The sequence below is a fragment of the Peromyscus eremicus genome, chromosome 2, assembly GCF_949786415.1.
Source record: "Peromyscus eremicus chromosome 2, PerEre_H2_v1, whole genome shotgun sequence".
Lineage (NCBI taxonomy): Eukaryota > Metazoa > Chordata > Mammalia > Rodentia > Cricetidae > Peromyscus > Peromyscus eremicus.
The window spans coordinates 79,864,004-79,888,743 of NC_081417.1; the positions used below are offsets into that span (position 1 = coordinate 79,864,004).

The 24,740-nt window shown below is 53.8% G+C and overlaps 1 protein-coding gene across 6 annotated transcripts in view; it reads left to right on the forward strand.

Moving 5' to 3' along the window:
* Rgs3 (regulator of G protein signaling 3) overlaps positions 1-24,740 on the forward strand; it is a 140,910-nt gene that overhangs the window by 110,867 nt on the left and 5,303 nt on the right. For 5 of the 6 annotated variants that reach the window (XM_059254443.1, XM_059254440.1, XM_059254444.1 and 2 more), the window contains 2 exons: positions 15,743-16,930; positions 23,975-24,036. In XM_059254443.1, the coding sequence (XP_059110426.1) occupies positions 15,743-16,930; positions 23,975-24,036 (1,250 nt within the window). Of the gene's footprint in view, positions 1-307; positions 397-15,742; positions 16,931-23,974; positions 24,037-24,740 lie in introns of those variants that run through there. The other variant, XM_059254447.1, reaches the window with a different exon arrangement.

Below are 24,740 nucleotides of genomic sequence, written 5' to 3' on the forward strand. Positions count from 1 at the left end.
GAACCGGGTATGTGTTTGGGAAGGGCGCTCGCTCACTCACAGGAGGAGGAGGAAGAGGAGGAGGACAAGTAGGAGGAGGAAGAGGAGGAGGGACGGGTGATGCAAGGATTTTGAGAAAGAAAAAAAAAAGCTACCTCCATGTGGGAGGTGGAACCTGGTCATTTGGTTCTGCTTTTCCCAGCAGGTACCGCTCCCCTGGGGAACTTGGGTAAGTCCATAAATAGCTCTACTGACACAAAGGAGCTCTGTCTGGGGAAGGCAGCCGCTTGACACACCGCCGGCCGGCTGCCCGCCCGCTCGCCCGCCCTCGGGAGGAGCCGGGTGGAGACCCGGGCGGGTGGCCGGCAGCAGCCACAGCAGCTAGGAGCGTGCTGGGTCCTTGGCGGAGTGTGCTGGGTAGGTGCCTTGATGACAAAGGTGTGTGTGTGCGGCAGTGGTGGGCAGTGGGAGGGTAGTCTTGTTGGAGACACCCCGTGTCCCTGTTTCTATTGTTTCTTCCCCAGGGCAGCCATTGAGAGACATCTTGCAACCAAACAGGCTCTGTTCTGTTCTAGGGTGTGTGTGTGTGTGTGTGTGTGTGTGTGTGTGTGTGTGTGTGTCCCCGTCCCCGTACGTCTGTCTGTCTGTCTGTCTCAGGGGGTGGTAGCCCCTCAGGGTTAGGGGGCAGGCTTCCCCGTTTCTGAGCTAGCCAGCAAGCTTTTCTTTCTAGGAGAGACAAGGAATGTTTGGTGACCAGTTGGGACACTGCATGGGGAAGGAGCGCTTAGCCAGCAGGGCTGGCTATTGTGTCAGGGATGCTGGCCACACATCAGGAAGCATTGGGGATGGCAGTTCTTGTGTAGATCCCCTGGCTGGGCAAGAGCTGGACTCCTAAGCCTGTCTTGGGGAGTTAATGCTAGTCTCCTCCGAGATCTGCCTTTGGAAACACAAGCAGCCTTGCTGTGTGCCCCATGAGCTCAAAGCTACCTCCCTACCCTGCCAAGGGAAGAGCCTGCACCTGCTCCCTTGGCTCCAGCTGAGACCTACTCCCTCTCAGAGCTAGCCCCTGTAGTAGGCAGAGACCAATTCTTTTCTCAACTTGGAGGGTCCATGTCTTTACTCTTGTCCCAAAAGAACCCTAAGTCTTGGGCTAGAATGGGACCCTGAGTCCAGAGCGGGGAGAAGGCTTGGCTAAGTTCAAGCAGCAGGTCTGTGACTGAGCCCAACCAGGACTGAGGACCTTTGCCTCCCAGAACAGCGAGAGCAGGACTGGACACATGGGAAGCCATTTCCCAGCCCCGAGCTACAGGATCCCGCTTGAGTCAAGACTCTTGACTTAATGCATAGCCAGCAGGCCCCTCAACAACTCCGGAGAACTGTTTCCCATCCAGATGGTCTCTGGCTTCGTACTGCGGGCACTTTGCTCCCTAGCAGGGTGGCCGGAGTGGTTGCACACAGCCAATGCAAGAGCTGCAGCAGCTTGCTCCTCTGACGCTGGCAGGATCTCAGCCAGAGTCAAAGTTTCCACCCAGGCCCTCTGAGTCCTCTGTGCCCAGCCAAGGGCCACCTCCCCTCTTCCTCAGCTCTAGCATGTGGCATGGCTTAGCCCCGGGCGGGGAGCCTCTAGGGAACCAAGTTGCAGAGTGGGGGCACACTCAGGCCCAGCCTGGCATCCGAGAAACAGGAACCTAGTGAGGATGGAGGCCATGGAGACAGTGACTCCCTGTCGGGAAGTCTCCAGGGCTTTGAGCCAGGATGCTCCATTAGGCTCCTGATTATAGGTGCTAGTTATCAATGAAAGTACCGCACTTCCCGGCTTGCCTGTCTTTCTTGCCAGTTTTCACGCACGCTGTTTCATCGGCCAAGAAATCCCTCTTTTCCATTCTCTGTAGATCTTAATCTCACCTAACCTCCATACCTGGAGTGAATACATCTGTCTGCTGGTGGTGGCATCTCTGGTGGCTGCTTGTGTCCTATTTATGCAGGATGTGGGTTTTATTCATCCCTTAGTCACCCACAAGCCCAGCTTTCTCCCAGGGCATGGTTGGAGAGGGGTGTTGAGATGCCTTGGCGAGCAAGGATGCTTTTTTCCCCCCGCAAAGGACATGCTGTGATGTCCAGGTCAACTCAGACTGTCCATCCTGTCTCTGTGACTGGCAGGAGAGTGGGCACTGCCGGGAGAGGACCTGGCCAGAAGCTCCTTAGGATGAGCTTTAATCTCTGCGCATCAGTGTGATAATAGGAGGGCCAAGGAGTTGAAGGCTGGGTTTGATGGAGGCAGGGAGGCCTGCCTGGAGCCCTGGAAAGAGCCTGTTCAAGGGTCCTACTGTGCGGGGTGGTGACCACACCATAGTCTGGCCATCGATGGTAGAAGGGACAGCCCTGGATGGACCCATTGCACTCATGCCTTGTCCTTTGCACAGACTATAGGCGCTTGGAGTGCAGCTTCCTGGACCACTTTGGAATGGTCATTGCTTGGACTAGATCTCAAAGACTCGTTTTCTGCCAGGGGTCTGCCTGGCTCTCTCAGAAGAGGCACAGCTGGGGAGGGAGGGCCCATGCCCAGCCAGATCCCTGGGGAACTTAAATGCTGCTTCCTATTTGGTCTCTGAGCCTCTGGAGCTGGTGGAGTCTGTTTACCTTCTGAATAGAGAAGGGATTGAGACAGAAAGGAAACGCTCACCTGAGGTTGCATGGAACCCAGGACTCTGGTTGCTCAGTCCATGTCTCTCCCCATTGCGTCATACCTCAGGGTATACGAGTTTTGTCTTGGAGCACTCTCTCTCTCTCTTTTGGACTTCCCAGTGACACACTCCTTTTGGACCCTTGGGCTTACTGACTGAGCTTGCTGATCTCTGGAAAAGCAGTGTGTGTGTGGCAGAGAAAGTCCAGGAGACCCAGCTGTTTCTCATACCTGCCCAGTGACTCTTAGGCAGATTCACCAATTTTTCTAGCTCAGTTCCCACTTTGGAGCAACCAGGGACAGGATCAGATATTGCTAGGCACGTTCCAGCCACTGGATTCTCTGGTTCTCTGCAGACCTAGGGCCAAGAGTCAGGGTCAAGACAAGGCTCAGCTTAGAAACAGTCTCTGACCTCAGGGCATCTTGCTCAGGCGCCTCTGAGTAGAAGCCCTTCTCATGAGCTGCAACCCAGGCTCCGGCTGGGAGGTTTGTTGTTGTTTGTGGAGCCCGTCGGTTTCCAAGATCTCATTGCTCAGGGAAAACCATCATTCCTCCCAGGGATAAACAAGGCTGCTTATGGCTCAACCCCCTAAGTCCAGGGAGGCTGGAGCCACTCACAGCAGGCCAGCTGGGCTCAGTCCCAGGGCGCTGATGCTTGGCTGCTCCACACTCCACACCCCCTCCCACCTCGTAGAACCACTAGTGAGCAGAATGAGCTGCAGGGGGAATGCACCACCAGCCCCTTGGGAAATCAGAAGGTCTAGGTACTGAGGAATGGATGGAAAGTCCCTGGTACCCTCCTCCCCCTGATGGTGGTCTGGTCATCACAGCAGATGTGTGGAGAGTCGCCAGGTGTACCCTCTACCCTAGATGGCCCAAGGGTCTTCCTTCTGGGCAAGATGGCACAAGCTGCTGTCAGTTAACCACCCAGACTCCCGGCTTAGGGAAATGGGCTGTGTGGTGAGTTACAGGGCATTGGATGGAGCGTTTACCGTCTGCCCGGTTGCTTGTTGGTATGTTAGCCTTGGTCTGATCGTGGAACATAGAGGCGGGTGGCAGAGGGTGAGGGAACATGAAGAGGGGCAGAGAAAAGGCTGCATGAGCCTCTGAGAGCCAAATGGCCGGCGGGAACCTTGAGACAAGGAGATCAGGGAAGGAGCCATAGGTGAGAAGCTGCCATGGATTGTAACTGGTGTCCAGTCAGGACATGAAAACTTCCCTGAAGAGACTGTAGTTGATAGAGTTCCCAGTTGGTCCAAATAGCAACTTGGTTCTGTTCTCTTTACCTCTCCTTCTGTTCTTCCCTTCTCTACCTCCCCCTTCTCTCTTTCTCCTCTCAATCCCCCTCTCCTTTCCTATCATACCCATTAAGTGCCTTTGTATAACACCCTTTCTGGGTCTTGGAAGTGTCAACATAAAAGGCTCAATCTGTGATCTGAGACCCAGGCTGGGTAGGTAGGGGTTAGGGAGATGGATGTGCTGGTGGCCCATCGACAGTGCCCTGGAGAAGCATCGGATGTATCCTGGGAGCCTCAGTGAAGCTTCCTAAGGACTGAGGCTGTCTGCTCATGCACATGCATACCTGTCCAAAGAGCAAGAACCCATCCTCGTTTCTCCACTTCCTTTCTACGGGGATGTGATTTGGGGCCTCTGTGTACAAATTACCCTCCAGCCTCAGCCACACGCTCCCCCTTATCTCCAGAGGCTGTCTAATGTGTCTTGTAGGGTGACTTCAGGGCAGTGACCCCACTTCACAGCATGTATCTCTCCAGCCGGTGGTTCCTCTGGCAGTTGTCAACCTCACTAGTCAAATGGGATGCAAAATGGAACTCTTAGATGAGGAAGAATCATGCCTGCGGATTCCAGGTCATCTCATGGAGGACCAGATGTCTTGTCTCATAGGTGGCTGTTGCCAAATACAGCCTTGTAGGCGAGGTGCTCAGGATGGGGGGGGGGGCCTGACACAGAAGGTGATGGGGGGCAACAGCTTTTTGGAGGGGGATGGTTGGAATGTGTTGGAGAGGGGTCTTAAAGATGGAGGACTCACAGAGGAGAGATCTGCTGTCTCCAGCAGAGGAGGCACGGTTGAGGGCCCTTCACTGTCTTTCCAGTGAACTAACTTTTAGATGGAAGCCTAGTGTACCAGAGAAAGAGGACAAGCATGCAGCTGACGGCTTTTCCCCAAAGGAGCACACCCGTTCGGGTCCAGAAGGAAAACACCCCGCCCAGCGCACTGGGAGTGTTCCAGCGTGCCCTCCAGTCGCTGTGGTCCTGGAGTCTCTCACCGACTGCTTGCCTACCTACCATGCCCTTTGTGTAAATGGGGCCCCTGAGCGGACGTGCTCTCACGCTGACTTCTCTCCTCCAGTGTTCTCATGGCGATTCATCATGAGAACACTGTTGTTGTGTTGTCTCAAGTTTTATTTTGTTCGCTCTGCGACTGTTTCGTGTGTTTCGCTATACGCGTGCCTCAGTTTACCCCTTATTCTGCCTTTCGACAAACGTTTGGGGTATTTCTCACTCCAGGCTGCCGTGAGAAGGATCACAAGGGCTTCCCTGAACACGTCTTTTTGCAGCGCATCCCTCTTTCTTAGACATACCTGCAGTTTGCAACAGCTGACTCACAGAGCTGTGTGTAATTAGCTGGGTGGATGCCATCGCAGTTTCCCAAAGCGTGACGCCAGTGCGCCGGCTTTCAAGCTGTGTGTGACCGTGCCTGTTGCCCCTCGTGCGCAGCCACACTACCGCTATCAGATACGGCGACATCTAATTATGTTTTTAATTTACATTTCCTTGATGACTCATTAGGTTGTGGGCCTTTACATATGCTAATTGCTCATTTGGGTAACCACTGGCAAAGCGCCTCTTCAAGCCTTCTCCACACTTTGCTGTTGGAGCATGTCGGCCCCGCTTCCCCACAGTTTTGTGAGCGCTTAAAAAAATATTCTGGATGTGTTTGTGTTCCTTATTGGCTAAACACACTGAGAATATGTTCCTGAGTCTGGGGCTCATCTTTTTATTCTTGTCAGGGAATATTTGAAGAAAAGAGGTTCTCGATTCTAATACAGTTCAATCTGTTAACTTTTTTTTTTTTAAAATGGGCTCCAAGTTCAGAGAGAGACCTTGCCTTGATAAAGTGGAGAATAATTGAGGAGACAGTAACATTGTCAACTTTGACCCTCTGTACACCCGCACGTGAATGCTCACCCAAACTCGTGTGTGTCCACACACATGCACACACTCATATCACACATAGGTACACATTCAAAATAAAAAACAAAAACATTAATAAGTAAAACCCAATACAATGTGAATTCTAGATTGCATCAGTTACCCCCATCTGTGTGGATATCAGTAGGGTTAGTGTTATATAATATTGTTCTGAGGATAATGAGAAAGAAGAAAAGTTTATACATTTTCACTACAGATGATTTTTTTTTTAAATTTTCGACCCGTGGTTGGCTGACTCTGCAGACATGAAACCTGCAGATATGGTGGGCCTTCTGAAGTTTTAATCTTTTTATGTTACATATTTACACCTGAAACCCATTTGGAATAGGTTGTTCTGCACAGTGTGATGTAGAAGTCCAGATTCATCTTCCCTGAGGAGATGCTTAACTTATCAAAAAGACTATCCTTTCTTATTGTGGGACATTGTCACCCCGTCAGAAACCAAGAGGACCAGATGCAGACATGTGGCCGGGTGGGCTGAGCTTTGGAAGGATGAACACAGCTGTTCAGGTTGATGGGGAGGTGGGAGGTGTTCGGGCGTGAGTGACAGAGCCGGTACAGGTGGAGAGTGCCTGAGAAAGTGTGCGTCCGCGAAACCGTAAATAGATTGGATTGGCTGGGGTGCTGTGGAGCTGGGGACAAGGAGATGCATTAGTGGTGATGTCTGTGGGACCGAGCACGTGCCATTTCCCACACAGCACTTGAGCATCTGCAGATTTAGCCACCTCTAGGGGTTAGAGAGTTCAGAACAGGAGGATGATTTGCTTAGGTTCGTGTGAGACTAAGGGGGTGAGAGTCCCATGACATGGGTAGCTGGAAGATGGGTTTGGAGCAGACCCAACCAAACCCAGCTCAGCATCACCCCTCCCAGAGATGGTGCATCTGTTTGGACTCAGTGGTATGAGGCAGGCGTGTGCCTGAGGGCCTGCCAAGGTGACCTTCAGCTACAGGGCTGCAGCTGAGTCTAGCGTCCAGTTGTACACTCCAGTCTTCTACTGCCTCCAATGTTAGTCACCAGGGCCCCCAGCACCGCAGGCCCTGGAGGTGGAGGAGCAATGCAAACAGATTAGGCAGGTGTCCTGGAAAGAGCTGGGCCATGCATCAGGTCAAGATCTGACCCCTCTGAGCAGTCAGACATCCTGGAAGAATGATACTCAGCAGAGGAGTGACGTGGCCCTAGGTCTCACAGGGAGCCCAAATGACCGAACCCAGGAGAAGGCTAAGGGTATAGACGGGCCCCTTCCTGTGACTCTGAGGCCTTTGGTACAGGCCTCAGTTTCCTGCGTTGAGCTAAGCAGCTGCAAATACTCCTATTCTAGGTTGTTATAAGGACCAGAATGTGTTAAGTGCTCTGTCCCAGAACTGAATGCAGGGGCGTGAGCTGACAGTGTCAATGACGTTGATGCTGATAGGCTAGGAATATGATTGCAGGATTTGTAGGTGCTTACCGAGCACCTGTGACTAGTCAGGCCCATGTCTTATGCTTTATGTGGAGCTCTGCTAGGATGTGGGGACTTGGCGTTTGAGTCACTGTGCTTCACACTAGGCAGCCCCAGCCTTTAAAGAGGTCAAGCACATGCGCACTGATCTTAGAGGTGGTGGAGATGGGATTTGAACCCCGATTTGCCCCACTTCTTCACCACGATGAATTTCTGTCCCATCATTTCTGGCTTTCAGGGTGCTCCCGTTCACTAAGCTATTGCTTAGCAAAGTGTAGTTGGGGGCTGGCCCATGGCACCCACCTGTGAGCACAGGTCACCGTGGCATGCTGCACACTGCTGTACACCAGGCTCTTCCTCTACCTACCCCACCGGGGCACACTGGCTTCAGCACATGATTAGGAAATGGGCATCAACTCCAACTTCCCCACCTAGTCTCAGTTGCGAGCTTCATGACCACAGAGTTATTTTTGCCCTTTCCTGGGGCCTTCTTGGTACGTCAGAGCTTTTTTTGTTCCTGGTTGACGAACCTAGAGTAGAATGGTGTAGGAAGGCCTTATTTGGAGTGGACTCTGGGAAGGAGTTGGTTTAGGAGGGTCTCTAGGTATGTGGCATTGTAAACCATACTCCTATCGGACTCACACACACACATTGGACTCAGATTCCTGCCCTCCTGTGACCAGTCACTTGGAGCAAGGGCAGGTCGTGCCTGTGTCACGGCTCACTATTGCCCAGCACAATGTCTACCCCACGGGCACTCAGGAGAAGTCCTTGGAAGGAAGGGAGGAAGAAGGGAAGCAACCGAGGTCAGGAAAGACCATGAAGGAATGAGAAAGAGAAGGCTTTGAAGGGTGTGTGTGTGTGTCTGTGTCTGTGTGTGTGTGTCCGTGTGTGCTGTGTATGTGTGTGTGTGTGTGTGTGTGTGTGTCTGTGTCTCTGTGTGTCCTGTGTGTGTACATTTGAGTGCATGCTAAGAGCTCTATTGCCTCAGGTCCTCTCCTTGCATGCCCCTGTGAGCCCCAGCCCCAGCCGATTGTTCCTTCAGATGCCCTGGCTGATGGGCTCTAGGCCACTCGAGGCTCCCTTGCCAGGGCCTCCCCTGTGCTGTCTCTGTGGGCCAGGCAGGCCCCTGCTTTGGCTCATGAAGATTGGAGCCCTGGCTCACTTCCTACCCTCGCTCCTCAGAGTTACTCAGCAAATGCCTACAGAACCCAGCCACATGCCAAGGCCTGTGCCAGGCACTAGCGCCAAAGACCAACGAGATCCATGCCTGCCCTGAAGGGGCCAGGTCTCTAGGGGGAGAGACCTAGGTGAAGGACCAGGTCAACCTCTCCCTACCCAGCCCTGCCTCAGGGGCTGTGGAAACTCAGAGGGAGGTGGGAGGGTGGCCAGGGCTCTCAGGGGGAGGGAAGGAAGAAAGGAAGAGGAGGGGGCCAGGAGACTATGTGCAGCTGGAGACAACTCAGAGCACCCATGGTGGTTCCACAGAGCAGGGCCTGGGCATGTGTAGGAACCAGAACCTTGCCCTGAAAACTGCTTGGCGCTAGAGGGATCAGGAAGGTGGGTCTAGAGATAGTGGAAATGGATCCTAAGGATGACGGCGGGATTGGGAATTGTTAACTGCGGCTCACCCACCACCATGACCCACCTTTCCTTGTTTCCACTCACTTCCAGCAACACTAGGAGGTCAGGATCATTTGGCCCCATTCTGAAAATAAACAGACTCAGAGATCAAGTGACTCGCGAAAGATCAAAAAGCAAACAAGTAAAAGAAACTCTGTGGGAAGAGGGGAGAGTAGGCTAGGACATGGTCCCATGAGCCCAGTGCTGCTCTCAGAGTGAGGTTGGGACTCCCCAGCACACCCAAACCCCTGCCTCATCAAAGAACAGGACCTTCTCCAGCAGTCTACGCTGCCTCCAACCGCATCTCGGAAGCCCGGATCCTTGTCTCCCCCCATTTCCTCCTCCATAAGCCTCACCTGCCTTTCTTGCTGCCTCAGCTCCCGCAGCCCTCCGGGGCAAGGCTGGGGTGGAGAGAGGTTGGCCTGGCTCTTCATTCCAGGCTCTCCTGCACAGACCTGGCACCTCTAAGGCAGGGATGTATTTTGCCGCTGTTTGGCTCCAGTGCCTGGCACAAGCCTTGGCACATGGCTGGGCTCTGTGAGAGTTTTCTGAGTTACTCTAGGGGATGGGGGATGGGGAGTGAGCCAGGGCCTGGTCCTGACAAGTGAGGGAAGGGCCTGCCTGACCACTAGGGAAGTGTGACCAGGTCCTGACAGGGAAGCCTGGAGCTCTCCATCAGGGACCTTCGAGTGGAAACCTAACGTCGGCTCATAGGGTCTTCCAGGGTCTTCCAGGGCTACAGAGTTTGGACTCAGAAGCACTGGGGAAGTCACGTGAGAGTTCTAAACAGAGAAGTGGTTAAGTTCAGACTTCCACAAGACAGTTTTTTTTTTTTTTTTTTCCCAGTATAACACAAAGAACGGCCAGAGAGATCTGGGCTACCATTGGGAGTGCCACACAATTTGGATGTTAACGTGGTATGGATGCAGAGAAAGTAGAAAGATTCTTTTAAAAAAAAATCAATAAGCTTTGTTTTCTAGCACAGTTTTGGGAATGGAGCCTACCACTTGCCCGAGGGTTGCCTGAGGTTTGGTGAGGGACCATCCTGAGGATTTGGTGCCTGGCCCCAGGTTTGGGGTGAGGTGGTAGTGAGAGACCCAGACGAAAGAATGACGGACAGTGTCGGGGTGAGGTGGTAGTGAGAGATCCAGACGAAAGAATGACGGACAGTGTTGGGGTGAGGTGGTAGTGAGAGATCCAGACGAAAGAATGACGGACAGGACTCTGTTTGAGCAACTGGTGACGGCATCATACAGGGGCCCCCAGAGGAGGAATGAACTCAAAATGCACTCAGTCTGGGGCACAGGAGCTGGTAGAGCTGAATAGATTTCCAGAAAGTGGGCTCCAACTCCATCCCTAAGCTGCATGCCATGTGCCCTCCCTGACACTTTTGGAATAAATTGCTTGGTCCGCCTCCTCTGAGTGTGAGCTTTCTCTGCCCTCTGCCATCAGCAAGGGCCTCCCAGTACCCCACTCCTCCTCACAGCAGGATGTAGCTCTCCTTTACGCTGCAGGCTGTGGCCGGTGTTGATCTTGTGCTTTTTTTGAGAGACCACTTGGTTGAAGACTGTCCTTCCCTCCTAGCCTGGAAGCACAGTTGTGTCCACGGAGCCTGGGATGGTATTTGGCTGCAGAGTACTTCTGCGAGGCGCTGGTAAAAGCTACCGGTGGACTCTAGCCTCAGGAGAGGAATGGCCTGAAAATGCAGACGGTGTTCTAGACTAGAAGTGGATAGTTCATGAGGGAGGTGCGGGGCTAAGATGAGGGACCTGGAACAGATCCTGATGGACAGGAAGAGTAGTCTATGATGGATCAGAGCAGGGCTCTGTGGACCAGTCAGAGGAAATCTGCAAGCAGGTTCCAAGGCCAGCAGTGTTGGGAGTGGCCATGGCTACCATTTACAGGCTACTTATGTGGCCACGCAGTGTTGAACTCTGGATACATGATAGCTCATTTATTTTTCTTATCAGCACCATGATCAAGTTGTTCTTAATCCCGTATTATAGCTGAGGAGACAGAGACACAGAAACTCTAAGCCTAAGGTCCCTCAGCCAGAAAGGATGAAGCAGGTTCAGTATCTCAAGCTGTCGCCACTGTGGGGGCTTGTCGTTGTCCTGGTATGGAGGGCTAAGCTGGTGGCAGAGGCAGCAGTTAGGGCTCTAGGCTCTGTGTCTAGAAGCTACTCCTTGAGGAGCTGGCTGAGGTTGCATGGAGGGAGCTGGGTATGGGTCTAATGTCTAAGGTTTGCGGAAGTCGGTGTGAAGCCAGAGACCCAGAAGCTGGAGGCCCATGGACCCAAAGCCCTTGAAGGGACAACCCAGTACAAACACAGCGCAGCAGGAGTTCTGAGGTCCTCTCCCAGTCTTGGGCAACTTCCTGGCTCCAAGAATGAACGCTTTTCGTGGCTTCTCTGCACCATGGCAGAGAAAAACAGGTAGCCAGAGATGCTAGGGTTAGCAAATGCTGGAGAGAGGACCCAGTCTTCTGGCTCTCCAGCCAGTGCTCATTCGGAAACATTCTGACTTATGTGAGGGCCACCCTGAGACAGGCGAACACCACATCTGCACTCCCAGAGCAGGAAGTGGTTTCTGAGGGCATATGTTGTGCCTGGCATCCAATGGTGGCAATGAATCATCGGCATGAGAACCCCAGGTCACCTGTGGGGTCAACGGGGATGGCTCCACAGGCAGCAGCTGTGTGGTACTGGGCAGGTCGCTTCCAGCAGCCTACAGCTACCTCTGAAACCTAGTAGCTGGTGTGTGTGTGGGGGGGTGTCTGAGGTCAGCAGCCACAGCTGGTATGAGCAGGAGCTCCTGGGCATCATCGATGCCACCCTTCCTCAGCCTGTTACAAGCTCTGGATTGCATTTGGGAGAGGATTTGATTAGGCTCTGGGCAATGGCTCCATTTAGAGGTCCTGGCTCATTTCCTGTGGCTGCTAGCAGGCGAGACAAAGGCAGAATTAACCCTGTTCCAGCCTCGCCAAAGAAATGATGGATGGAGGGAAACAGACCAGGAGGGATATGGACCCTCTGGGGGTGGGATTTAATGCCCTGACAGACCAGGCTAGTCTCCCTGGGGCACCCTGGCTAGATTCTTGTCACCCCAGCCTGTTACAGCAGCTTCCAAATTGGGTATCCTCGACTACTTGCACTTCCTTTACTGGAGCGCTCCACACACCCCTTGTCTAGCCTTTATTTTATCTCTTCCTTGAGGTCTATATGACTTGTTCCCGGCTGCCTTCCAGTGCCTGTGAATAAGTGAATCCATGTGTCCTGCCCCCAGGTTCTCCCAGCACTGCCCAGTGCAGGTTTGACGTAGATAACTCTTCCCATGTCGTTCTCTCTGACAGGACAATCTATACTTGCGATTTATCCCGAGTCCTCTCTCTTTTGCCCTGTTTGTATCCCCTCCTGCCATTTCACACTCCTGGGGTTCTCAGGTCTCCTGTAAGTTTCTCTAGGGGATGGTCTCAAGCCACTGCCACTCCAGGTAGCTCTCCCAGGAACACTGGCCTGACCAAACCTGTCCACGGTGGTCACAGAACGCACAGATCCTGCCTGGGAGCTTGGCACAGAACGAAGAGTTCTGGGCCCTGTATGCAAAGCACTGACTCTGTAGACGAGCCTTGGGCATGCTCACAGCCTGCTCCCTCCCCCTCTAGACCCCCACTTTGTATGTGAGAGGCCTGGGACGGGAGACAGGAGTTTTAATCCTGCACGGAGTCTCCGCCTTCTTAGGTAATTCTCTCACTGCCCCCGGGCCTCGGCTCCCCATCTCTAACATGAGACCACTAATAGCTGCCATGGTATCATGGCAGTGTGTCTCCTGGGCTAGACGCGGAGAAGAAACTGATGGAGGCATTGCTGCGCATAACCACCAGGCTCCCGAAAGCCCTTCCTGGCTGATCCTCAGGGTACACCCTTGCTGCAACAGCACTTCCCCTGCTGGTTTTGTTTGGTTTGGCCTCAGACTAGGGCTGAGTCGACTGACTACGGAGGCAGGCTGACTTGCATTTCTGGTTTGGGGCTTGTTGCTGCACTTTCCCTAAGGGGATAGGGCGGGTTCTGCCAATAGGCACCTGTGGGACAGACAGGCCTAGGCCCTTCCCCGAGGCCCCCAGGAAAGGGGAAATTCACTTGACTCTTGTGTTAGTTTCATTCTGTGCCAGGCCCTGAGGCACCCAGCGGCTGCTTCCTTCCATCTTTCCCCCAGGACCGTAAGAGGCAAGTAGAGGTGGGGTTGTGGTGGGAGACGGGGGTTGGGGGTAAGTGTGGGGTACCATGAGCTTGCTGCAGGAGAATTTGATTTTCCGATGCAGAGCCCACCTGGAGGACGGTGATGGGTTTGAGATCAGGCTGCTATCAGAAGCATGTGTGCAAAAGAACAGAGGAGTTGGGCCCTGGCCCCAGCCTCACCCGGCGCACGTTGGCTTTGATTGAAGCGCACTGCTCAGGACCCTCAGATGTCCTGTCTATCCCTGCAAAGTCTCTGTCCTTGGGAGCAGCCTGGAGAGTCTGAAGCTCAGCCCCCGAGTTTTCTGGCATTCTGGAGAGGGAGGCTTGGCACCACAGAGGCCAACTTTGATTCTGGGTGTTGGGTTGTGTTTGCATCTACAGTTTTGTGGGGAAGACATGCTTCGAGTTCTGAATTTCCCTCCAGATGAGTCATTAACACCGTATCCACCATCACCACACTCCTCTTCTGTACTTCTCTGTGGTGTTTCTCCTGGTGTGTGGCTGGTGTGTGGCAGGCATCCCATTTCAAAAGTGGACACTCGGAAGCCCAGTGACTGGCCCTGCTGCACAATTTCAGGGTCCCCTGTAGCCCTTTCTGGACTTGCCTTTCTGTCTAAGCCAGTAGTTCTCAACTTTCCCAGGGCTGTGACCCTTTAATACAATTCTGGGTGTGAGAGAACCCTCCTGGAGATGGATAGAGGAGCAGGTGTCTCGGTTCCTAAGAGCATCGGAAATATGTGTTTTCCAATGGTCTTAAGTGATCCCCATGGAACGGGTATTCAACCCCAAAGGGGTTGTGACCCAGAGGTTGAGAACCATTGGTCTGAGCTGTGGGGATTTAGGATGACTGGTGCTTAGATTCTGAGGGATCCCTGGGAAGTCACCTCCTGGCTGGCTCCAGGATTACCCAGGGAAGGAAGCTTCATGGAGTCAATGGTACCAGTCTTTGGCCTGGGAAAAACAGCCTTGGGGTGTCCTTCCTGTTTGGGGCCAGGCCATCCCATAGTCCTCTGAGGCTTCTGTTTCTTCTACCTAGCAGGGCATTCTCATTTTCATGCGCGTAGATGCGGGCTCTTCCCACAGTGTGCTTTCACATCTGCTCTGATGCTCCCAGGCGTCTGTGTGACCTATGTCCTGCATGTACCGCACCCTGAAGCTGTCCAGGACCATAGATGGCTCACTTAACTCCTAGAGAGGCCTAGCTGGAACTCCGTGGCGCTCACGATCTTCAGACATGGCCTTTTTGTCTCTGGGAAGCTGGGCAATCATGGTTAAGTCATTGCTCTGGGGACTTAGTTTCCTTGTCTGTCAAATGGCCATCTCCATAGCAAGAGGTCAGAACTCATGTGCTGGGGTGCCTTCTGTTGGGGCTCTGCACCAATGTGTGCCTACCATACATTCCCATGTGCTAAAGCTTCCCGGGCGCACGATTGTGTGTGTGTGTGTGGTTTCCTGTTTCCTCTTTCATAAGCTTGTATAGAGACTGCTGTTTGAAGAATGAAAACTGGGCTCTAAGTAGGTCCAGCTGCTGTGTTCCAAGTCCTTGAGTACAGCCAGGCCTCAGGAAAGAAGGAAGGAAGGGAGGAAGAAAGGGACTGCGTGTGCCTGCAGCACTGGGGACAGTAAGACATGACATTCTCTATCTTCTCTCGATACTACTTCATCTGAGACAGCAGCATCTTACACTCTTATTAGGGGACAGTGTCTTTCTTTGCAAATGTAATCTACTGTCGGAACCCAGTAAGAATTCCCAGGGCTCCTTCCATTGTGTATGAAGCAAGAAATGATGCCGTTCTTGTCTGTCTGCCTTTCCTTCTTTCTTTTTCTTTTTTTCTTTCTTTCTTCCTTCCTTCCTTCCTTCCTTCCTTCCTTCCGTTCTTTCTTTTTCTTTCTTTTTTTCTTCTTTCCCTCCCCCCTTTCTCCCTCCCTCCTACCTTTCTTCCTCCCTTCCTTCCTTCCTTTCTTTCTTTAAATTTCTGAGCTTATCGGGTGGATAACCCCTCAGTGAGGTTCTGTGTGTCTGCGACATCTGATCATTCCAGGTGTTGGGCAATATTTGAAAGCTTTGGTTCTCATCCAGTTGACTGGTTTCAAATATCTACTTAACATTTAGAGCGAATTCTTATTTGAATGATTCACTTAGATTCTTGTTTTAGTTGTTGGTTCTGGTGTAATGACCCTCTGATGAGATTCAAGATTGTTCCCCATGCGGAGAGTTCCGGCTTGGTGGCTTGGGTTTCGTTCTGGTTCATGAAGGCAGAGACTGCCTGCTGTCTCCTTTACACACAGGCAAATAAGGGCAGGGATGCTTCCTATGCAGAGAGAGGGAGGCTGGGCTGGCGTGGTCCCTGCAAACCAGCAGACCAGTGTGCTGTACATAAAACAAGTTTCAAGCCTGAAGGTCTTACAGCCCAGCCCTGGGAGTCTTGGGCTTCTGTCTGGCTCTCAGACCGACTGTGGGGTTGTGGTATTGGTGTCAGCCTCTGTGGTGCTGGCTCTAACATGGAGTCTGGCATCTCTGAGACTCCTCTCTTCCTTTTTGTGTTGCAGATGTTTGAGACAGAGGCAGATGAGAAGGAGATGCCCCTGGACAAGGGGAAGGGGCCAGGTGCTGAGGAACTCACACCCATCAAAGACCCCTCTCCTGGCCAGGAGCTCCCTGCAGGACAAGACCTCCCACCCAGCAAGGACCCCTCTCCCGGCCAGGAGCTTCCTCCAGGACAAGACCTCCCACCCAGGAAGGACTCCTCTCCCAGCCAGGAGCTCCCTGCAGGACAAGACCTCCCACCCAGCAGAGACCCCTCTCCCAGCCAGGAGCTTCCTGCAGGACAAGACCTTCCACCCAGCAAAGACCCCTCTCCCAGCCAGGAGCTTCCTCCGGGACAAGACCTCCCACCCAGGAAGGACTCTTCTTTGGGGCAAGAAGCAGCTCCTGGCCCAGAGTCGCCATCCGGTGAAGACACAGCTGTCCGCCAAGAGCCCCCTCAAAGCCCAGAAACCTCAACAAGCAAGAACTCCCCACTGCACCAGGGCTCTCCTCCAACCACAGAACTCCCATCTTGCCAGGACCTTCCTACTGGTCAAGAATCCACCCCTAGCCAGGACCCTCTGCTCAGTCAAGAGCCCCCTGTCATCCTAGAACCCCCTGCCTCAGTCCAGAACCTTCCACCCTCTCAGGAGTCACCTCCCAGCCAGGGCTCCCCACCGGAGAAGGCCCCTGACGAACAGGCCATCAGCTCTGGGGAGCTAGCCGCGACCACCGCAGCTGTACCTCGGGCCTCCCGGCCCCACTTTGTGATCCCCGAGGTCCGGCTGGATAGCGCCTACAGCCAACGGGATGGGGCCCACGGGGGCAGCTCTGGCGAGGATGAGGATGCAGAAGAGGGAGAGGAAGGGGAAGAGGGGGAGGAAGATGAGGAGGAAGACACCAGCGACGACAACTATGGGGACCGCAGCGAGGCCAAGCGCAGCAGCCTGATTGAGACCGGCCAAGGTGCGGAGGGCGGCTTCTCACTGCGCGTGCAGAACTCGCTGCGGCGCCGGACGCACAGCGAGGGCAGCCTGCTGCAGGAGGCCCGGGGGCCCTGCTTCGCCTCTGACACCACCCTAAACTGCTCTGATGTCGAGGGCACCGCGTCCACCTGGGCCATCCCTTCACCCCGCACCCTCAAAAAAGAACTGGGTCGTAATGGAGGCTCCATGCACCACCTTTCCCTGTTCTTCACTGGACACAGGAAGGTAAGAAGAGGAAGTGTGTGTGTGTGTGTGTGTGTGTGTCTCGGGGGGACAGGTACATGAGATGGGGAGGGCAATTCCAGCAGCTGTGGGAAGGAATCATCACTGTTTCCCCACCCCCACCTCCCACCCCCCACTCCTTGGCTTCCCAGTGAACCTTCTGCCCATTTGATAGAAGAGAAAACTGAGGCCTCAAGGTACCAAGAAGGCGAGCCCATAGGCTCAGATGTTCTGTTCTCCCAGCTCCATTGTCCAGTGGTCCCCACTGGAGACAGAGAAGGTGTGGTTTGGCCCGGAACATTGTGCACTGGGATCTAAAAGGTCCGAGACAGCAGCTGGAAAAATAAAGCATTGCGGGGCTGAGGAGACGATGACTTCAGTGGGTAAAGCACTTGTTCGATTCCCCAGAACCCACATAAAGCTAGATGAGGTACTACACCTCTGCAGTCCTAGGGCTCCTAAGGCAAGGTGGGAGGCAGAGATGGGTGGATCCCTGGAAACTGGCAGGTCGTCTAGACTGGTACCACCAGCCGCAAACACTGAAAAAGGCCCTGTCTCAAACAAGGTAGAAGGCAAGGACTGATACCCAGGGTTATCCCCTAACCTCCACACATGCACCCCCCCCACACACACACACATAAATATTATGATTTAGATCTGGTCCAGGCCTAGCCAGACTAGAAATCTGTTAGCTAACAACAAAGACAGTACATGTTTATTCTAAATGATTCACACTAATCTACTCAATAGCTCTGTGCACTACAGAGTATTTTGTGCCCATTTCACTGATGAAAAATCTGAGTCCCAGAATAGAATCTGATAGGTTCTATAGCTTGACCTAGACCACATAGCTTCCGAGTGTCTGAACCAGAATCAGAGTCTGAGTCCAAGGCCAGAACTCCTAAGAGCTCTGCTATTTGCCTTGTGCAAATGTTTATAAACAGGCAAATCAACGTTTATGGTTCTCTGCTTTGTGCCAGGCCCTGTGCTCAGCGCCACAGCAGAGGCTGCAGAAGCTGGGGGGGGGGGGGGGGATATGTCCGCTGGGGAGGGAAAGAAAGAGCGCTGTGCGTGGGCTGGGGACTTGGCCTAGTGGAACAAACCGCACTGTGGCCTTTAAGTCCACCAGGCAGTAGGAGCCCAAGTTCTATTCCTTACGTGTAGTGTGGCCTTGAGTGAGTCACCAGCTCCTGTGAGACTTGCTTTCCTTCTCTGAAAAGTAGGACTTAATAGCTCCCTGTGTCCCTGAGTGGGTGGCGATGAACTGGAAGAGCCTGGGGCCTGAGGACATGATTGACATCGCACTTTGGAAGAAGCCCTCAGGGAGCCCTGCTTCTCCTCCCTCCCTTGAAGAGCATCCGCAATGCTAAAGTGTTGTTATGGCAACTGTAGGAAGTCAGGTGGGAGCACAGCAATGGCCCAGAGACCTGGAAGTTCAGGAGAGACCCCAGGACCTGGGACCACCAAGAAAACCTAAGAAAAGTTGCCCCCAGCAGGGCCTGGAAGGCCACATACATTTAGGATAAACTGAGGATAAGGCTAGAACAAGGTATTCCTGAAGCACAGACACATGGCATACTTACTGCCATTCCCTGGCCAAACCCGTGGCAGACATCACTAATGGATTCCAGCTTACTTTGACACCAAGTTGGGACGTGGCCTCCAAAGCCTTCTTAGCCAGGCATGGTGGCCCACGCCTTTTATCCCAGCACCAGGGAGGCAGAGGCAGGCGGATCTCTGTGAGTTCGAGGCCAGCCTGGCCTACAAAGCAAGTTCTGGGACAGATGGAGCTGTTACACAGAGAAATCCTGTCCAGAAAAACCAAACCAAACCAAAACCAACCAACCAGACAAACAAACTAACAAACAACCCAAACCCAAACCCAAACCCAACCCTTCTCAGCTCTGTAGCCACCGACAACTCTGCAGACCTGGCCTTCTGAAAAACCGCTTTCTGCACGAAGGTGGTCAGGCGATCAGGACCATGAACTTTGGGCCTGGACACAGAACTAAACCCCCAGGGGTTGGAGTTGCTTCTGTTTCCTCGTCTGTAAGTTCCCAGAGAGGGTACCACCTTGTGACTTCTCCTCCCCAGCCCAGCTCTCTGGAATCAGAATTCCCATGGCTAGTACCCAGACCCTGCGTTTTAACCGAACGCTCCGGGGATCGTGATACTTGCCCAAGCTTGATTGCCACTGTTACCATCTTAGGCCAGTCCTTAGCCTGGAACTCTGCGTCATCGAGATGAGCTCTCAGAGGGCCCACACAGACGCTGGCTGCCCTTCTCTGGAGGGCAGCTGAGGACCAAGGGCCCAACCAGCTACCTCGGGCCTCCCTGGTCTGCCTCCCACTAACCCCTCTCTTCTTGTTCTGTCTCTTCCTCCATCCTTGCTCCAACACAAATATTTATATACAGAGACGTTAACACACATTCACGCATGTATTCCAACTTGCCCCTCAGTCCAGGTGACCCCAGTTCCCAAGGACAGACGCCCCCACCTGGGAGTCTAGTGGCTCTGTACCAGCTCCCTCCTGCCTCCACTTAGTGTTGCCCAAGGTTCCCACTGGCGTCTTCCCATCTCCACCCCCCCCACCCCCCCACCCCTGCAACTCCCCCACTGTCACTTCCTTTCTCAGGCTTGAGTGACAGAGCTGCCAGGGCCCCCAGTCCCCAGCCTGTTTCCTCACCGGAGAAGTTATGGTAATGATTCTGCAGAGGGCTACTGGGAGGCTCATTGAGTAGCTGGATGCAGGAGCTTAAGGCAGGATCTGGCACTCTGCTCCCGATGGGTCCTCTGTGAACGGTTGTCACGTTGCCGAGGTGGTTCAAGCATAGCAACCAGTTTTGGTGGTGGTTGTTGTTTTTGTTTTTTTGAGACAGGGTTTCTCTGTGTAGCCCTGGCTGTCCTGGAACTCGCTCTGTAGACCAGGCTGGCCTTGAACTCACAGAGATCCGCCTGGCTCTGCCTCGCGAGTGCTGGGATCAAAGGCGTGCGCCACCACCAGGCTTGACGGTTTTACCCTCACGTGCAAAGCACCACCCTGGCCTTTCTGACCTTCATCACTCCACAGCATTGCTGATTCTTCTTCTGAGGTGGGATCTCAAACTGCATAACTCACTGTGTAACCCAAGCTCACCTTGGACTCGTGACAATTCTCCTGCCTCACCCTCTCAAGTGCAAGGATTACAGGCCTGAGCTACTGTGCCTAGTATTAGTAGTAGCCTGTCCTAGTCCTCTTCTTAGTGGGAGGGACTGAAACTCATTTTGTCCCAAGCCACACGGTGAGTCGTGTGGCTCTGCCCCTGGACCCTGCATGTCTCATGCTGATAGGCTGACAGAGAGAGAGGCAGCGTGTTCTCCTCGTGATGTCTACCCTCCGGCTTGGGCCTAGCTCCCTAGAGTGAAGTCATCAGTTGCGGAGACAGGTAAACCCATTCCAGTCTCAGTTCTGCCTGCTCCCAGACTCTGAAACCTTGGGCAATTCACTTCTTGGAGCACCAGTTCCCCATTGTCAAATGGGACTAGGAAGTCTTCCCGGATATAGATAGGTCTAGGTCAGAGAGTCTAAATGATCTTTTAATGATGTGAGAGCCAGGAAGGCCCGATGGAGCTGCTGTGATCCTAGGCTGGTCACACGTGCTGCTGGGTGGCCAAGCTGTGCGGCTCTGAGCACAGGCTACTCGCTCTAGGGTAGGAGTCACATGGTGGTCTCCACACACCGCTGCCATCCTGCCCGGGTGTCCCGAGCAAATTCTACTGTGAGTTCATGCCTTAGAGAACCACACACTGCTTACAGGCTGCCTGCTTGGGCTGGAGGCTTCACAGGTGCCCACTGAGGTCCAGAGAGTGGGGGGAACCATGAGGCTCTCTGGTGGAGCTTTCATCGGGCCTGGCCTCTGTGGAGCCAAGCTGGCTTATGGCGCCCCCTGCTGCCGGACCGCTGGAGGCACAGCACAGTGATGCAGCAGGTAGCCTTTAGTGCTATTCCCTGCTCTCCAGAGGAGCCCCTCTTGGTAACTGTGTGTGTGAGCCCAGGAGCTGTCACTGACTTACACACTCCAGCCTTGTCTGGCTGTTCTGTGACTTTGAGGAAAACGCAGGTGATGGCCCTTCCCTGGCTGTGCTTCCTTCCTGCCCCCTTGCAGGGGCTATCATGGCTCCAGCCAAGGTCACAGGTCAGACACAAGGACTCTCAAAGGCCCTTCATCTCCAGGGCAGGATAATACTTTATTTTCAAAAAGTCTAAAGGTGTTTCCTATGTCTAAGTTCCCCATGTCTAAATAAGTTCAGTGCGCAGACCACTGTTGCCACGTGGCCACACAGGACCCACCTCGTCAGCCACACGAGGCCATACGACCCCAGGAGTCAGACCAGGACCAAGAGGGGAAATCATCTGGGGCCCTGCTCCTCAGGGAGCCTTCAATCCCCAGTGGGCTTTGATGCCAGACCCCAAATTCTCTGCGTCTTAACAGCTCAAAGAGCCCAGGCAAGTTATACTGTTCTGGGTCTCAGTTTTCTTCTCAGTGCAAGCCAGGAGAAACAGTAGTAGATGGTGCTTGGAATCGTGAGCATTAAATCAGATCATATGTATCTACAGACTTTAGCACAGTGCCCGGTACATAGTACTTGCGATGGCTGACGAGCACCGACCACCCCGTAGCCCCACCCCTGTGCCTTTGTTGACTCACGGCCGCCCTATGAGGTGGGTCCAGTTGTGACCCTCATTTTACCAAGAAAGGAAGCAGACGTGGCAAGCAGATGGAGCACAGCGAAGGTCAATTAGCTAATATGTGATTGAGCTAGGATGCAAAGCCAGGCCGTTTGGAAGCTACACTCTTAATCACGGCTATAATTACAGTGGTAATGACAATAAGAATTATAGTTATTATTCCGTGAGACTATGAGCTCCTGGTCCCAGAGGTGGCAGGGTGAGGCCAGGCAGGCCCCAGGGATCCCTGCCAGAGTGCGGGAAGGGCCAGTGTCTCTGGGTTCACTTCTGTTACCTTCCAGCAGGGCAGGGTCCTGGAGGAGGGGTAGGGACAGGTGGAAGGAGCCGCCCTTTTGCAAGCTGGGCCTTGCTGCAGCTGGAGGAAGAGGACCTTGGGGACCACGCTGGCACCTCCAAAGACTCAAGGCTGCTGCCAGGGGGTGTATTTAAGAACCACTAGGGCTGGGGGAAGTTCCTGCCCTTCTGTCTCAGTTTTTGGTCTTCCTGGTTGCAGCCTCCCTCATCCCCATTCCCCTTTTAGTGGCCGGGCTCCCTGGTTGCCTGAAAGCTGAGTCCCAGGGTCAGAGTGTCCCAGCCCACTGCCTGGCTCCTGGGCTTGGACTGGTCCCTGCTGAAGATGACCCCACCCCACCTCCAGTAGTGGAAGGAAGAGCCCATTTCCCAGCAGTACAGAGACTGGGGGTGGTGGCTGGCGGGAGTGGTCCCCAGGCCCATTGTGTGGGGCTGATAAAGTGCGGAAGCCGAGGTTAGAATGGGAGGAAACCCAGCTCCCTGGGCCCTTTCCCACGGGTGGGGGCTCCAAGCACTGCTGAGCTAGGCTAGCGCAACAGCAGCCTGTGTCTCCGCGGGACAGCAGCAGTGACGTCAGGCCGCCGAGCTGTTGAGGGCATGGTTGGGGACCCGGACTTCGTCCTGGTGAATCTTCAGCCTTGTTTTGGCAGGTAGCTGAACCTAGGCCTCTGCTATCACCAGAACAACCAAAAAAACTTTTTTCAAGTTGCTGGGAGCAGCACACGTGCTGGGGGGGCTGGCTCCGCACCACGTGGGTGTGTGCCCCTGGTGCATGTACACACAGGAGTTTCCCCGCTCCCGTGTGGCAACCAACTCAGGAAGGAGGCGGCCTTTCCTGAGTCCTGGAAACATTCACCTTGTGCCATCTTGGCACTTGCGTGTCTGCGCCCTCTGGTGGACAGGCCTTGATTTACACAGGCTTATTCTGTCTCTTAAATGCCCAAGTGTTGTTTGGGCAAGTGACAGTGAGCCTCTGTTTACTTAGGGACTTAGTAGGAGGATTAAAGAGATGGGGCACCAGGAGAGAGGGCCTCTCATGCAGGAGATACAGGCCAGGCAAAGGCAGAGGGCCGGGCTGTAGAGTCTGCAGGCTCCCCCGTGGGACATGGCGAGGAAGTTTGCTGCCCTGGATCCAGCAGTGAGGACTCCCAGGTGCACTGTCCCCAGTCTGCATCCTCTTCTCGGTGCATCCGTCTGACAAACCCGACTTTGTGTGCTCCTATCACGCCGGCCGTATGAAGGTGACCGGTCTGCCTGAGGCTTCCTCTGGGAAACTCAGATCCAAGTTGAGGAGGGCTCGGACAAGCTATTCTGGGTGTGATGGGGACGTTAAAAGAGATAGAGAGGGCACAAGAGGCTCCCCGGGGACAGTGACCTCTGAGCTGCCTGGCTGAGGTCTCTCAATCTTGGTCTTACCCTAAGCTGGATCTCAGAGGAGGGAGAGACAGGAGAGTCGCCAAAGGATGGGGATGACAGAGCAGCTCTACTGGGCTGGGGCAGAGGAGGCAGTCTCTACAACAGGTGCTGGACTGGAGATCAGCTGACGGTGTAGCAACTGGTGTTAACGTGAAACTCGTGCCAGGTCCTGTGATGAGTACTCTGCGATGGAATTTGGATGCTATCCCAAGAGCACTAGGGAGCCCTGGGGTGCTTTAAGGCAAAGGGGATGCTCTCAGTCTCCTTGAGCATCCTGAGCTAGCCTGTTAGGGTCTTGGTTGCAGAAATTAAAGAAAGGAGAATCAGAAAGGCTCAGTGACTGGCCAAATCACACAGCAGAAGCCTGTCTGGATCCCTGCTCACCTGCCAGGCAGGATGCCTGGAGCGATGCTCTGTTCTCAGTGACAATTGTCCCTCTGCTTCTCCCCAGCAAACCAGGAAGAAGCCGACTGCCTGATCTGGGAGCTCTGCCAGGGACGGAGCACTGGGGCTCCACAGGCTGCTTACATGCTGCTGGAGCCCTGTGCCCTGGGTTTGAGCAGCAGCTCCTGGGTACCTAGACAACATCGTATCTCTGTTTTCTCTGCAGATGAGTGGGACTGACCTCGGGGATGATGATGAAGCCTCCCGGAAGAGAAAGAGCAAAAACATGTAGGTTGGGAAGATCCTGATCATCATCCCCCTGCCCAGGGAGTCTCCTGGCATCTCTCTCTTCTACCCCATACTGGTCTCCTGGATGGGGGTGGCTGGGGAAAGGGAAGGGTGGCACCCCAGTCACACCCAATCCCCCAGACAGATACTAAGAAACAGTGAGATACTGAAGTCCCAGGGCGAATCATCAGGATCTTGAACATTTATTTTCTCAGAGATAGGCAGCAACCAAGAAGCCCTGGCCTGGCCTCTAAGCTGAGCAGTGATGCAGAAAAATCCTTGGCACACAAAGAGCTGAACTGACAGTTCTAAGGAGTTCCTGAATGCTAACAGTCTCATGCATAGCCAGGAGGGGGCACTGTTGGCCCGCCTACACTATCTCATCCTCTGTAAGGCTTTGTGGTCAAGCCAGCCCAGGCTCCCTACACTTGCGGAGGTTTATTTCTGGTGCCAGTTAACAAGGTCTCTGGGTTGTGAGGGATGGTGTGTGTGTGTGTGTGTGTGTGTGTGTGTGTGTGTGTGTGTGTGTGTGTGTGTGTGTGTCCTCCCATTAGGTTTCCTCAAACCTTCAGGCTTAAGGCCCTGGAGACTGGAAGAGCAGAGTTATAGGGAGTAGTCTGTGGGGTCATGACCCCCAAAGGGAACACATTCCCCCAGAGGGAGCACATTCCCCCAGAGGGAGGCCGCCGTTCCTCCAGGTTCAT